Source organism: Mesoplodon densirostris, chromosome 19, assembly GCF_025265405.1.
Source record: "Mesoplodon densirostris isolate mMesDen1 chromosome 19, mMesDen1 primary haplotype, whole genome shotgun sequence".
In the NCBI taxonomy this organism is placed as follows: Eukaryota; Metazoa; Chordata; class Mammalia; order Artiodactyla; family Ziphiidae; genus Mesoplodon; species Mesoplodon densirostris.
This window is the reverse complement of record NC_082679.1, coordinates 17607476-17622783: the sequence shown is the minus strand read 5'-3', so window position 1 is coordinate 17622783 and position 15308 is coordinate 17607476. Positions and strand designations below refer to the sequence as shown.

General features: G+C 56.6%; 1 protein-coding gene across 1 annotated transcript in view; it reads left to right on the top strand.

Annotated features, from left to right (window-relative positions):
* Positions 1–15308, top strand: part of CHST8 (carbohydrate sulfotransferase 8) — a 67095-nt gene extending 51787 nt beyond the window's left edge. Inside the window, exons 2-3 of the mRNA XM_060085081.1 lie at positions 13606–13643; positions 14202–15308. Of these exons, the coding sequence (XP_059941064.1) occupies positions 13606–13643; positions 14202–15308 (1145 nt within the window). The remainder of the gene's footprint in view (positions 1–13605; positions 13644–14201) is intronic.

The window sequence follows — 15308 nt, the reverse complement described above, 5'->3', positions numbered from 1 at the left end:
ATAACTAATAAGGACCTACTGTATAGCACAGGGAACTCTACTCAATACTCTGTAATGACCTATATGGAAAAGAATCTAAAAAAGAGTGAATATATGTATATGTGTAACTTTCACTTTGATATACGGCAGAAACTAACACAATATGGTAAACCAGCTATACTCCAATTAAAAAAAATTTTTTTTTGAAATCCCTTCCCTGGACCTCAACCCATCCATCCACTATCCACTTTCCATCCACACCCCCATCCACCAACCATCTACCCACCATCCATCACCACCCACATGCCATCCTCCTCCCTTCCCACCCACTATCCTCTGTGCTGTCAGTGTGCCACTCATGTGCCCTCTCCCCAACCATCACCTGTGCTGCATCTCGTCTGATGTGGAAGACATCCCCTGTGCACCACATGAGCCTCCCCCCACCCTGATTTCCCCACCCACACCTCCCAGTTAAATGTGCCATGAGCAGCGGCTGGGGCCAATACCTGGTCATGCATCACTTTCCCCCAGCGCCCAGCATCCCTGAGTCACCCCGTCTCATGACCTCCAGTGGGCACACTGTCTTTGATGTGGCATTTAAGGCCATGGGGCTCCTCCGAGAACGCACCTCTTTGCCTAGGAAGAGAGTGCCAGAAGAGCTGCTGTGTTCCCGTGGGATCAGCAGACCTCCCCCCAGAACTTGACCCCAGTCCTTTCTCCTCCCATTGCCTTTCCCCCAGTTTGATGCCAGGGACAGGATTCATTTTACCAACAAAAAGGCTTGGACTCTCACAGACTTCCAGCCAGAATGGAGCGTCAGCTGGTCTGGTGGGAACTGTCCAGGTGGCTCTGTGGCAGCCCCTCAAGTGTTCGTCCTCCTTGCATGCCAACTCCAGCCTCTGCCCTGCCTCACAGGGACAGCCACTCCCAGCCATTGGGGGCATGGGTGACAGCGTCTCTGACAGAAGACTTCAGCAAACAACGGGAGCCGGGGAAGCAGGGCTGTGGGTTTCTTCCTGAGCCCAGGCTGGGGTCCTATCTAAATCCTTGGCCAACCTGGAGGTTGACTTCAGTTCCTCTGAGCTCTGCTCTGCAGGGTGATGTCTCGGGGGAAAGAGATCACTCTCTGTTGACCATCTGAGTGAGAGACGCCAGCCCAGGGGCACCCGTCTGCAGCCCGATTGGTCCTCATTCCTCCCAGAAGCTCAGCCCTGCACAGCCATTCTAGCCTAGCCCATCCAGGTCCTCTCCCCACCCAAGACAAGGCTGCAGACTGGCAAATGGCCCCAGTGTGCTCCAGAAGCTGTCCAGTGCACAGAGGAACGGCATACATGGGTTCCTGGGCCCTGACATCAGCCGGCTTGTGCCCTCTGTCGGGGATGCAGCAGGGGAGACAGTGGTTGAAAGCTGGAAGTGATATTCTCAGGATGTCCACCACCCGTGAGCCTCCTCCAGCGCCCAGAATAGCGCCTTCCTGTGGATTTCCAGCTCTTCTGAAGCCCCTGCCATCTCCAACCACAAATTCTCACAAAAGCCTCAGGCATTCAAGCCTCCCTCTGCCTGATGCCACGTGTGTCCTGGGTACTCCCTGTCCCACATGAGCTATTACACAGCAGCCCCTCATTCTGTAATCACCTCCGTAACAAACAGAAAACACTCTAGTCGCCGTTGTAAACATCCCTGGTGTGATTTATTGCCATCATCACAATATTTTGTTTGGAGCTGTAAACCTCCAGACATAAATCAAGTCATTAGAAGGAATGATGTTTAATCCTGCAGAAGAAGCCTCAGTGGGCTGAGCTGCCCTCACCCAGCCAGAGAACCATTCATTCTGGAGAGGATGGCCCCAAACACACCAACATGGGCAGCCCCTCATCTCCACCGCACACAGGCATAGAAGGACAAGGCACGAGCCAGGTTGCTTTTGTTTTGTGGGATTGCACATTCTCAACTGCAAAGAGGTGCCCAAAACGCATGCCCAGTAATCCAGATAGGAGTCTTAATTCCGAAGGAAATGCACATAGCCGGGAGGGGCTGCGTCTGTGCCTGTGATCCGTGCTCATCGTCCTGAGAGCAGCTGCTGGTTGGACTTCAAAGGAAGCAGGAAGACAGCTCAGAATATCTTCTTCAGCTTTCTGTTCACAGTGGCCCTCGCCACCCTGTGAGCAGCTATTACACAGGGACCATGTTCTATTTGCAAAGCAGGCGTGTCTCACTTCCAGAGCTTTGCTGCCAATGTGCAGGCCAAGCCTAAGAGGAGAACTGAGCCTTGAAGGGAACATTCGGGTACCTCAGAGAGTGCCTGCCAGGAACCCAGCAGCCCCTGTGCCCCACCCAGGCATTTCCCTGTGAAGGGTGCCTCTCAGAGTTAAGGTGACACCCCCAAAATGCTGCTGGCCGGAGGGACACTGGGGTCTCTGCTGCTTCGGCAAATTCTAAATACACATGACAATTGTGAAAATGCTGGATGATATTTCCAGTGTGTAGTTCTACTTAATATTCTGTGCTCAGAGCTAAGAGGGTATTGTTATGCAGTGTTATGTTGGCTCGTGTTTCAAGGATGTTGGAAGTTTGGGCTGGGTTGTGTCTAGACACTGTCTCCAGCTTCTATCTGCAGGCCTTACTCAAGTCTTGGGTCTCTGGTTCAAGATGAACAAACCCAGGGTGTTGTCTTCCCCCGCTGGCTCCTCCCTCCCCCTGGACCTCCCCCGGATAGCATTATACGGGGCACCCCAGACACTTCCCTCATCCTCAGCCCTCATACCCCTGACTCACCAAGCCCGCCAGCCCTCCCACCTGGCGGTTCTCCAGAATCTACCCTCCCCTTTCATCTCCCTGCCCTGCCTGCGTTCAGGCCCAGCATTGCTCATCTACATTAGGGTTTAAGAATCCTGATCAGTTTTTCCTCTTCCTTTAGGCCTCCGGTTTCTGCAGGCCATTCCCCAGTCGCCTCCAGAAAGACCTTTGAACTTGCAGCCCGCAGGGCCCCTCTGCCCTCCTCTTTTTTCTCAGCCATGCAGTCAGTGCCCCAGGATTGGTTACCTTTCGTGAGCTGGGGGCCGGGGACACAGGGCCTGCGGATCTTTGCATGATTGTGTGTTGTGGCTGTAGAGCCCACATCACAGCATGCTGTGAGGGAGCAGTGGGAGGACAGGTTTTCTGTGCTCCCCAGGGTGGCTGGGGATGCCATGGTCAGCCCCCAGCCAGCCAGGTCCACTGCTGGCTGGACCCCAGGGTGATGAGCTGGGCAGAGCCAAGAGCTGGCCAGACAGAAGGGAGAGTGGGTGGGTCTTAGCCAGCTGTCCAGGGAAGGTGACGTCTCCACAGCCAGCCACTGCCAAGGCCAGGATTAATGCCTTACCTCTTGGAGGACCCGGCCAAGTCCTCAGGCCGAAGACTTCCTGAGCTGCTGGTGACCCGGTCCTTGGCTGGACCGACTCCACTTTCAAGGCCCTGCCTTGGGGTTAGGGTTAGCTGTGGACTGCAGCTCTCCAGACCCATGGCAGAGGACAGCTGGATTGACTGCCAGGGCCCCCTGCCCTGCCCTTGCCATCTGTGAGTCACCAGGGGCTCAGTTCTGCTCAGGGGCACACAGGATGATCCCTGAAATGCCACTGCCCCTCGGGGAGGCGGGGTGGGGGGTCCCAGTGGTGCTGGAGGAGACACTGGAGAGAGGATGGGCCTGGGAGGTGCTGGAGTCGGGGCCAGGGGCCCCTCCGGGCACGATCATTGGACAGCGTGACTGCCGATGCACGGCCATCTGGGGCGGCCCTCTGAGGATCAGCGCATCCATCCCTGAGCCCCTGGGCAGCCCTTTGATTGCAGGAGCCCGACTCCCCCCTGGGAACCTGGGATGTCTCCCTCACCGAGCGGCCCCTGCAGCACGTGGGGGGCCCTTCAAGGAACCATCAGCTAGGACGGATTTACTGTTGTGGCTCTTCAGGGTATCGCAGGCAGCAGCTGTGACGGATCTGACAGCCACAGGCCAGCTCAGTAATTGATGCCGCGGCCAGAAAGTCACATCCTTAAGCCGGCTTGAGCCGGCCTGATCATTATCTTGTGGCCAGGCCATCGCAGTAATGAGGCTGCCCCGCCGGAAGGAGAGTCTGTCACAGGCCTGGGCCAGTCGGTGTTGTTGGCATTTTCCCTGAAAACAGGCAGCCCCTCAGTGGGGCCATCTCAGCCTCAGGCTCCAGCATGACTCACTCGTTTTTATTTTCTGGCAACCCCCAGCAGGAACTCACCAATATTCAAGCCAAATTAGGCCCCTCCCTGCAGAGCTGGCTGCAGAGCAGTCACCAGGGGCCCCTGACAGCCAAACGGAAGGAACGTTACATCCATCCCATTTAACCTGCTCACAGTGACTCAGAGCCGGAGCCGTGGCTCCCCACGGGCTGTGGACAAAGGCAGGACTCAGGCCAGGCCCACGGCCTGTGCTTCAGGTAATTGGCTGCATCTGCCCTGCTTTCTGTCCTCTGGAAAGTGCTGGTCCCACACCATCACCGACCCCAGAGAACCACAGGCCATGGAATGTGCCCCAGCTCGTACACATGCCCCTATCGTCCCTACTTCAGCTGCCCTACGGACATCTGCACTTGGGAGACCCACAGGCGTCTCAGTCTCAGACTCAGTGAGGATCTGGCCCCCTTCGCAGGAAATGCCACCAGCACACCCCTACTGCTCAAGCGAGAAGCCAGGGTCCCAGTCAGCGCCCAGGTCCTGCTGATCCAGGGGCCCCACTGGTGCTAGTCCACGAGGGCCCAACTCCACAGTTACATCAGCAGCTTGGAATCAGCCACGGTAGGAGTATTTACACCACAGAAATCAGCAGACACTACAAGTGAGGCTCCTCCCCAACCCCACCGCCCACGGAGCCAGATGTTAAACATTTACCAGCACACCTCCTACTGCTGACTGTTCCTCCTGAAATATTCTTCGCACGTTTCCCCACTTTCTACCATCATCACCTGGGGCCAGGCCTCAGACATGTCCTGCCCGGACAATGGCAACATCCACGGACCAGCCTTTCTGCTCTGTCTGCAGCTCTTCATCTCAGAATCACTCGAATTCAAGATAACAGCTTTAAGCCCTTCTAGGCTCCCCTTGGGGCCTCAGGAGAGAAGTTAAGGATCTGCTACCTTTGTCGGGACCAGACGGCCCCTTTCTTGCTGGTCCTCCCTGCAGCCACCACGGTCCTGCCATTCCTGGACACCCTTCAGTCTCTGCATCTCTGCATTCCATGAGCCCTGCGGTCATGGTCAAGGCCATCGACCTCTGCCAGGAATGCCCTCATTACCTTCAGGTGTCAATTAATTGTCACTACCTAAGGGAGACCTCACCTGACGCCCTGGACTTGCTGGTGTCCCCACCACTTGCTGCCTGCCACGTCCTCCGTGACTGCCATCACTCATGGACCCACTGTCACCTCCTGTAAACTCCATGAGGGCAGGGCCACGACTGTCCCCTTCACGGCCAAGATGCCGTGACTGGTGCCTAAGACGCTGCCTGGCACATACAGTGCTCAGTCAGTGTGGAGTGAATGGACAGACCGTGGTGGCCTGCGTGACCGTGTTCTGCCACCAGCCCCCACGCTGCAGGTGCCACCGGGGGCACCGTGACTTTGCCGGCGAGTGTCACGAGCTTGCTTCTTTCTCATCTGCAGCAGCATTCACTAGCTCCTGCTTATCCTGGAAAGGCCTATGTGTGTTGAAGGAATACATAAAGGGAAGGAAAGGCATGGCTTGCTCTGAAGCATGTGCCACGTGCTCGCAAAAACCATACATGGACATGAACATAGCCTCCCCGCCCAGCACAGGCCACAGCACACAGCAGGAAGCACACGTGTGTGCGGCACAGAGATGTGGTGTGATGCATCCCCTTGGCACACACGGTGTAGCAGCACGACGTACCAGGTCCTGTTCCGTGCAACGTGCATATGTGAGGGCACAGAGTAGTGCGTGGCACATGTGCTGGGGCCACACACACCCCCTGAACATGGTGGAGTCACCCCCAGGCTCTGACACAGGAAAGCCTCGAAGTGGGAGCTGAGGACCCCTCCCCTGTGGACAGGCGGGCACACGGAGGATGCTCAGGGACACCCCCCACCCAACCAAGTGATGGGCAGATGGGTAGGGGTGGAACGGCAGGACAGCTGTTGGCTTTGCAGACCCTCTAACTGGCTGGTTGACTGACAGGCGGCTCCAGTGCTCCACTCTGACAGCTCCAAGGGGATTCACAGCCAAGGCTGAGCAGACAAGGAACGACCCAGTTGAAATGTGGATCCTAATCTCAGAGGCGAGGGAATGGAATCGCTAAACAAGACAAGTAGCGGTCTGAGCTGTCAGGTGCCCATCAGCCCAAGACGGGAAGATTCCCGCTTCCCTCCCCCGCAGACACGTCCCAGAGGTCCTGTGATCGGGCGGCAGCTGTGCTCAGGGAAACTCAGCCGGGGCGAAGGTATCCATTTGATGGGAATAGCAGGGGCCGGTGGCTTCTATCCTGTGTACTCTCTCTATGCCCACCACTGTGCATCGTTTCATTTACACGTTTGTGGAACTGGGAGATGGGTATTTTTATCCCATCTTCCTGGTGAGGAGACTAAAGTTTAGTGAGGTCAAGGTCACACAGCAGTGTTCTCGTTTTCTTTTTTCCTTCTTTTTAAATATGCTGACCCCTTGTTAAAAACTATGACTCAGAGTGGAGTCTCTAGGTGAAGGGAGAGGAAGCCCTTGCTCTGGTCTGGGGCCAAAGGTGACCCCACTGTGAGTTTGGTTGTCTCAGAACAACTTGAAGAACTTCTCCCCACTCCGCAGAGGCTGAGGCAAAAGGACAGAGCCCTGCAGGGCCACCTGCTGTCCCGCCCAGGAGCATGTGTGGCCTGACCCCCACCTTTCCCCAAGGTCCACACTGACTACAGAGCCACCTTTTGGTTCCAGGAGCAGCCGGCACCTTCGTCTGGGGCCCCCAGCTGCCTGGAGCCCCATTTGCCTGCCCTGGGCCCTGGGGGCAGCAGAGGTGGCATGGCTGTGAGCTGAGTCCCTAGCAGAGAATTTAATGAGTTGAATTTTCCAGTGAACACAAGTGAGAATTTAAGGCCCTTTGGTGAGGCTTCTTCCATCTGAATTCTGTGCCTTGAGTCCAGGCTGCCCTCTAATTGCTGAGTTTTGCATCAAATCTGCATAAATTAACAATCCGCCCAGAGGAAGGGAGCAGCTCACAATGAGGCAGACAGAGGCCGAGGGGGCGGTCAGGAGGGCTTGGCCCTCAAAAGGGCAGAGCCTGAGCTGGTGGGAGAAGAGCCAGAGGGGATACAGCCACTGTGAGGACCCAGGAGCAGGCCCTGGCCAGGTGCCCCCCAGGTGGCAATGGGAGGGCGCCAGCTGGGTGTGTCCTAGTTCCGACCACACAGACCCCACACAGCCGGGGTCGGGTGGACAAACCCTCAGCCAGCGCAGCTCCTGTCTGCATCCGGCTACTCGGCTGGCACCTGCCGCCCAGACACACAGACGCTTCTCAGGCTTCCAGGCCGAGCTGGAGAAGCGCAGCCAGGGGTTGGTGGACTCCAGCCGGAACCCTGGGCTGCAGAGAGAAGCCCAACACCCGTCCCCGCTCCAGGGCCAGCTCTCAGTCCAGGCAGCCTCGGCTCGTTCACAAGCATCTACTGAGCTCCTGCTGTGTGCCAGACCTTGTGCCAGACTCTGTCTGACACAGTTTCTGCCCCAAGAACACGGAGAACTAACACAATCCTTCATTACTGATTGGACCACCCAACCCAGCAAGGGAAGTGTTTTCTCACCTCCTCCAGGTTATCCCTGCCCAGTGCTCTGAAAGCCCTCTGAAGTCGCTTCCCCCGTTATGAATTGAATTATGCGCCCCCCCCAATAGGTGGAAGTCTCAGCCTCTAGTACCTGTGAATGTGACCATATTATAGGCTCTTTGCAGATGTCATCAAGATGAGGTCATTAGGGTGGGCCCGAATTCAAAACGACCAGACGAGAAGGGACAGGTACATAAGACAGAGCCATGTGAAGACAGAGGCAGAGGTTGGATCTGAATTGCCACGGCCAAGGAACATCTGAGGCAGCCAGAAGCTAAACGAGGCAAGGAAGGATCCTCCCCTTGAGGCTCCAGAGGGAGCAGGGCCCTGCTGACGCCTTCATTTCAGACATCTGGCCTCCAGAACTGTGAGAGAATAAATTTTTGTTATTTTGACATCAGCCCGTATTGTGGTACTCTGTTACAGCAGCCCTAGGAAACTACTACACCCTCTGTGAGGGTTAAGTGTATATGTCAGCTTGACTAGGCTGTGGTGCCCAGATGTTTGGTCAAACACCAGTCTAGATGTTACTGTGAAGGTATTTTTTAGATGTGATTACCTTTATTTTTTTATTTTTTGATGTGGACCCTTTTTAAAAGGCTTTATTGATTTTTTGTTACAGTATTGCTTCTGTTTTATGTTTTTGGTTTCTTGGCCCCGAGGCATGTGGGATCTTAGCTCTCCGACCAGGGATCGAACCCACACCATCCCCTGCATCGGAAGGTGAAGTCTTTAACCACTGGACCGCCAGGGAAGTCCCTAGATATGATTACCTTTGCATCAATAGACTTTGAGTAAAGAGATTACCCTCCATACTGTGGGTGGGCCTCATCCAATCAGGTGAAGGCCTTAGGAGAAAAGAAGGAAAGAATTCTGCCTCCAGGCGGCCCTCAGACCCGAGCTGCACCATCAGTTCTTCCCTGGGTCTCTAGGCCGTGGCCTGCCCTGCAGATTTCACCCATCCTCCACAACTGCAAGAGCCAATTGCTTCAACTAAACCCTCCTCCACATATATATATCCTATTGGTGGTTTCTCTGGGGGACCCTCATTCAGAAACCTTTCAGACTCCCTGCAGGGTGGGGCCTCGCAACTCCCTCAGGGTCCCTCCCCTGACCTGAGCAGCCAGCACATGCACCCTGGCTGCCGTTTCTCCTGCCAGCATTCCAGTCTCATACCTTGTAGCTCATCACCGCTCGCATGAGGTCCTGCACACTGGCCAGCCAGGCAGGGCTGCCCCAGGGCATGAGGCCTTTCTCCCAGTGCACATGGTAGGTACAGGATCAACTTATTTCTAATTGGGATATGGAAACAGCAGAGCAGGGCAACGGTGTTCATCCCACCAGATGCAACTGCCAGGGAATCTGGGGTGGGACTGATGCTTGGATGCAGGATCTTGCACTTGGGGCAACCAGGGTGCAGTGGGGGACTTGCCTTTGGTGTCTCTCCTGGCTCCGCCCAGCCTGGAACCCCTGGAGTTTCCTGGCCTGATGGACAGCACAGTTGGGTGTGGGGACGTCCATCATGCAGACTCAGCCGCCAGAAGAGCCAGGCTGTGGAAAAGGAGCCAAGGAAACCCAGCTCAATGCAGGAAACTCTGGGGACTCCAAGGACCACGAGTCTGAAACTTCGGACAGGGCAGGGACCTTGCACTTGCACTCATAGCCTGTGGCCCCTCCTGGCCCCTCCAGTTCTCTCCCATCTCTGTCCCTCTTTGTGGGTCTGACTCCTTCAGGACAGCCATGCCTTCCCCAAGGCTGCAGTGTTTAGAGTGGCAGGACCCTCTCCCCACTGCCCACCAGGGCCTAGGGCTGGAATTTGAGCAGCCAGAACAGCAGTCACTCTCCTCAAATGACCAACCTGGGGCTAAGAGGTCAAGGGCTCATGAGGCAGCCCTTTCTAGGCATTTGAGTCCTATTTTGACCCACGTCAGTGTCACCTGTCTACACAGCCAGACCAAAAGGCTGGTCCCTAGTCCCCACCCCCAGTGGGTCCTGGGCATCCAGGATTGGGACTTCTGAACTGAACACAGCAGGTCTCCCTCCTGTGATTCAGAGAGGAGTGGTGGGCTAGGGACCGTCCTCCCCAACAGCCCACATGCCAGTGACTCCCCCTCCCCAGCTCTGCTGCAGACCCAGGCTGCATGGCCTAATTATAGGGCTGGCTTCATCCTCATCAGTCTCTGCATCCCCTTGGCAGGCAGCCAGGAAGCTTCTTCAGCCAAACGCTCAGAAGAAAACCTTCAGCCAATGAAGGGCTCACAGTGTGGAGGGCACTTGGCAGCCCCAACAGCTCACACCTTGTTTCCTCTCCCCAACGCTCACTGCTATCATACTGCATGTGTTTCAACCACTCTGCGAATCTCCTCTGTCCAGAGATAGAAAGTGGTCGTTTATTTCTTTCCGTGCAGGGGGATAGGGCTCCCTTACAGGTTATTAATTTTATGCTGAAGGGAGAGGACAGGTGACTCAGACTCTGAAAGCAGAGGCTGTGCATGACTGGCATCGGGGGTTTCTGTCGCAGGGTAGGCGTGAGGGAGACAGGCGAGGTGGGACGCAGCATGGTGATACTGGATGGAAGAGAAGGCTGGGGGCATGGCTTTTATCTACCTCTTGGACTTATTTGGGGGCTGGGCAGGTGGTGTTATGTTGAGGCCAAGTCCCCTGTGGCACGAGTTCCGGGGGCTCCTGGGGACATTACCTTCCTGGTGGTGCAGCAGAGGCAGGGCCCTTCCCGGGCTGCTCCCCAGAGCTGTCCAGGGTCCTGAAGTGCAGCTCTCTAGGGAATGCGCAGGCCCCAGGCTCAAGATGCCCAAGGCTCCTCCGGGCCGTCACATGCTCAGAGCTGGGGGTGGTCTCTGCTTCAGCCTTTATCTGAACAGTGTGTGAAAGAGCAGCTTCCTCCAAGAAAAAGTAGGGACACCGGGACCCTGGCCAGCAGGGCCATTTCCGGCCATTTCTGTTACATTTCCTTCCTTAAGTTTCTTTATTCCAAAGTGGCCCTGTGGGATAGGCTCACAGTCTGCAAACAAGCTGCCATAAGTTTAAGGGTCGCGAACATGCAACTGGTGGCCAACTCAGGCTCCACATAAGATCTGTTGTTGGGTTTTCCACTAGATAATTGTTTTTTTCAAAGGGGACAGTTGCAACCAGGTTGGCTTTTTTGGGCAAAAGTGGCCAAGAGCTCAGGAGACTGTCCAGCAAGGACTTTCTCTCCAGGCTGTGCTCAGAGCTCTGGCCTGGCCTACCTTGGAAACCCTTCAGGCTCAGAGCCCTCCTGTCCACAGATGAAAACGGGTCAGACCTCACAGCCCACCACCCTCCAGGCTGTGGGGATAGAGCTGATGGGTGGTTGCAGCCGTAGGGGCTGTGACTCTGTAAGCACATCCTCATCTGACTTCACCTGCTGGCAAGATGCTTTTTTTTTTTTTTTTTTTTTTGCGGTATGCGGGCCTCTCACTATTGTGGCCTCTCCCGTTGAGGAGCACAGGCTCCGGACGCGCAGGCTCAGCGGCCATGGCTCACGGGCCCAGCCGCTCCGCGGCATGTGGGATCTTCCCGGACCAGGGCACGAACCCGTATCCCCTGCACCGGCAGGCGGACGCTCAACCACTGCGCCACCAGGGAAGCCCGGCAAGATGCCTTTTGTAAGTGGCTCCTCCACCCCGTTCTTGGCCAAATCTGACACAACTCATTTGCTCCAGAAAAGGAATATAAATAAGCACCATCGCACCTTGACAAGTTGACAGGATTGACAAGCAGAGTAAATTCCTGTGTCTGAGGCTCTGAGGAGGAAAGGTGATTTAGCAGAGCCAGCTGCCATCAGAAAATAATTAAGGAAACCCGGCAGCATGAAGGAAAAGTGCGTGTGCAGAGGGTCCCTTCTGGTGAAGGGATCTGTGATCATTGGCTGCAAGAGAGAACTTGCACGTATCAGAGGGAAATGAGCTCAGGAAGCTCATGCTGGGGACTGCCACCTGGAGAGATGTGGAAGGGCGCGGGGAGGGAGTGCGGCAGAGGGAAGGAGGCTCTGGGCTGAGAGGGGGACCCTTTGAGGGGCTTAATTCTAAGAGGTTCCTGCCTCAAGGTCAGGCACCCGCTGCTGACACCCCACCCCCTGAGGGGTGCAGCCAGTTCTACATGGAGCTTCCCCCTCTCCATGGAAGAGTCTGGAAGGCCTGTTTCAGGGCTCAGCCACATGCACACACACATAATGCACAGAAGCTGGGGGATGCCCAGGAAGGTGTGGACACTCTGCCCTTTGCCCAGGGAAGGGTCATCCTCTGGGCAAAGAGGTCAAAGAATAGTATTGCAGAGAAGAAAGATGCAACATAAGTTGTGCCTTCACCTCCACCTCTTTTGGGACTCAGAAAAGCTCCAGGCAGGCTCAGGGAATTTAGGTTTTCCAGCCCAGGGGTGACCTCACGTTCCCCCACTCTCACTTGCAGAAGAATGAAGGAGAATTGTCAGACTGACCAGTGTAAGGCCAGGGTCATAGCAGTGGCTGAACCTGTAAACATGGACCTCACAAGGAATCAGTGGAGTCCCTGCGTCAGGGACAGAGGACCTGGATGTCCCCTCGCCAGCTGGGCTCCAGCCACTGGACCTCTGCCGTGTACACAGAAACAGCAGGGGAAGTGCCTTCAGAACAATCCCCACCCCCAGCAGCAGCCAGAACTCAGTCAGGTGTGGTCAGCACGGAGCCCCATTGTGCCGGCTGGAAGTTGGAGCTTTCCACTTGTTTAAAGGATGGCCAGTTCTGACTGTGACTGTGGCTTTTGGCAAAGCCTCAGAGCAGAAATGTCCACTCACCTGGCACAGGGGCAGGAAGAACCCCGATGCCTCAGAGGCCAGGCTGGGATGGGGAAGGAAGCCAAGACTCCTAAATAGGCTCCCCCAAAGGAAATCCTCTTGTTCTCCTAGGACTTCCCCTGAAAAGGACCAAACTGGGACCAAACGGACCAAAGCAAAGCCCTCTCCTCGGGTCAAAGATTCGACTCCCCAGAGCTTATCCTGAGTGATAAGCGCAGGCAAATAAGCGCAGGCAAAGCACCTCCTTGGTGGGCAGAGCGAACAGTCTGGAGTGTGGCCAGTGATGCACTGATCTCTCTCCATTCTCCCCCTAGTCGCCAATAAAGGCTCACCAGGCAATCAGTCACTGTGTGGGCCTCTCTTCAGCCCCTTGGAGGAAATCAGGGTGAGCAGGATGAAGCCAGCTCAGCCCGGAACCCCAAGACCAGCTGAGATGGCCAAAACCGCAAAGCAGATGCCAAGGTGAAGGAACTTTCTGGAGCCAGTGGGGAGGCCCAAGTCGGAGGGGAAAGAGTGTGTTCCACTCCCAGGCCTGTGTGCCAAGGTATGGGTACAAATGTGTCCTCTTCAGGCACAGAAAGGCTAGAGCTAGGACAGGGTATAAAGAGAAGACGGACAGATCTTCCCGAAGGGCCCTTCCCCATGACTTAATGAAAGTGTGAGGTGGGGGCAGGCTGTGAGGTTCCTGGGTGCTCCACTGGGGAGGTATGTGGGCACCCTTGGGCAGGGTGCCTTCTGGACCCTCGTGATGGTCACATCAGGAGGTGGGACACCCAGCAGCGAGCATCAGCTGGGCCAGTGGGACCAAGTCTCTGCTGTACTCCCACTCTCTGCATGGGTAGGAGAGTGGAGGGGCACTTGCGCCATGCCATGCCTCTCCTCCCACCCCCCCGAACTGCCTTTTCCAGCCCAGGCACCCACAGTCAAGAGCCTGTAAGCAGGTCCCTGTGGACCACATGATACTTCCACTGCTAACACTATCCTCTCTGTTTGCTTTTCAGGAATAAAGTTCAACATCAGGCCACAGGAGCCCCACAGCGTGAGTTCTGAGAGTCTGATGAATCTCAGCATGGGCAACCTGGGGAAAGTTGGGGAGGGCAGGGAAGAAAATCCAGAGATCACAGTAAATCCATTCTTGGAAAGAAAAATGTGTCCTGTCTTTCCCAGGAGGCTTGGGAACAAAGCCTGGGACCTTGGCCCCATGAATTTCCCTTTCCCGTTGGATGGCGGCTTTGGCCTGTGCTGATAGAAAAAAGCATTACCTCTGAACCTGGCTCCCCCAGGCCACCAGCTCCCCGTGCCCCTCGTCACCAGGAGGCTATTCCTGGGAGACCTGCGCCATCTTGTGGCCTAAATGACACTTGCACCTCACACCACGGCCTCTTGAGGGGAGAGGGGATTGTGGGGGCTGTTATGGGGCCTCAGACCAAAGGGATCGCGTCCTGCAGGGCCAGCCTGTCCCCCTCTCCATCACCTTGGAACAAACGCAGTCTACAGAGGGGTCAGGGACCCCGGCCGTGGCGAGGGCCTGACCTGTGTGACCCTCAGTGCCCAGCTGACCTGCCCACCCTGCTAACCAGTTCTCTTCTTGCCCCAGGACCTCCCATCAGGCAGTTCCCAGGATGGTGACTTTAAGGCACCCACAGAGAGGATCACCCGAGACTTGTCCAGCGGGGCCCCGAGGGGCCTGAACCTACAGGTGTCCCAGCAGCCTCAAGCCCACCTAAACGTGGGGGCCCGTCTGCAACCCCGGCAGCGCCGCCGGCGACTGCTTATCAAGAAAATGCCAGCTGCGGCGGCCATCCCGGCCAACAGCTCGGCTGGTACGTTCGTCCGGCCTGCACCCCGGGCCCTGGACGGCCGTTGGGTCAGCCTTCACCAGAGCCAGCAGGAGCGCAAGCGGGTGATGCGGGAGGCGTGCGCCAAGTACCGGGCGAGCAGCAGCCGCAGGGCGGTCACACCCCGCCACGTGTCCCGCATCTTCGTGGAGGACCGCCACCGCGTGCTGTACTGCGAGGTGCCCAAGGCAGGCTGCTCCAACTGGAAGCGGGTGCTCATGGTGTTGGCCGGGCTGGCCTCGTCCACCACCGACATCCAGCACAACACCGTCCACTACGGCAGCGCCCTCAAGCGGCTGGACACCTTCGACCGCCAGGGCATCCTTCACCGTCTCAGCACCTACACCAAGATGCTCTTCGTCCGCGAGCCCTTCGAGAGGCTGGTCTCTGCCTTCCGCGACAAGTTTGAGCACCCCAATAGCTACTATCACCCCGTCTTCGGCAAGGCCATCCTGGCCCGATACCGGGCCAACGCCTCTCGGGAAGCCCTGAGGACGGGCTCCGGCGTGCGGTTCCCCGAGTTCATCCAGTACCTGCTGGACGTGCACCGGCCCGTGGGTATGGACATCCACTGGGACCACGTCAGCCGGCTGTGCAGCCCCTGCCTCATCGACTATGACTTTGTGGGCAAGTTTGAGAGCATGGAGGATGATGCCGACTTCTTCCTGAGCCTCATCCGCGCGCCGCGGAACCTGACCTTCCCGCGGTTCAAGGACCGGCACTCGCAAGAGGCGCGGACCACCGCACAGATCGCCCACCAGTACTTCGCCCAGCTCTCGACCCCGCAGCGGCAGCGCACCTACGACTTCTACTATATGGACTACCTGATGTTCAACTACTCCAAGCCCTTCGCAGACCTGTACTGA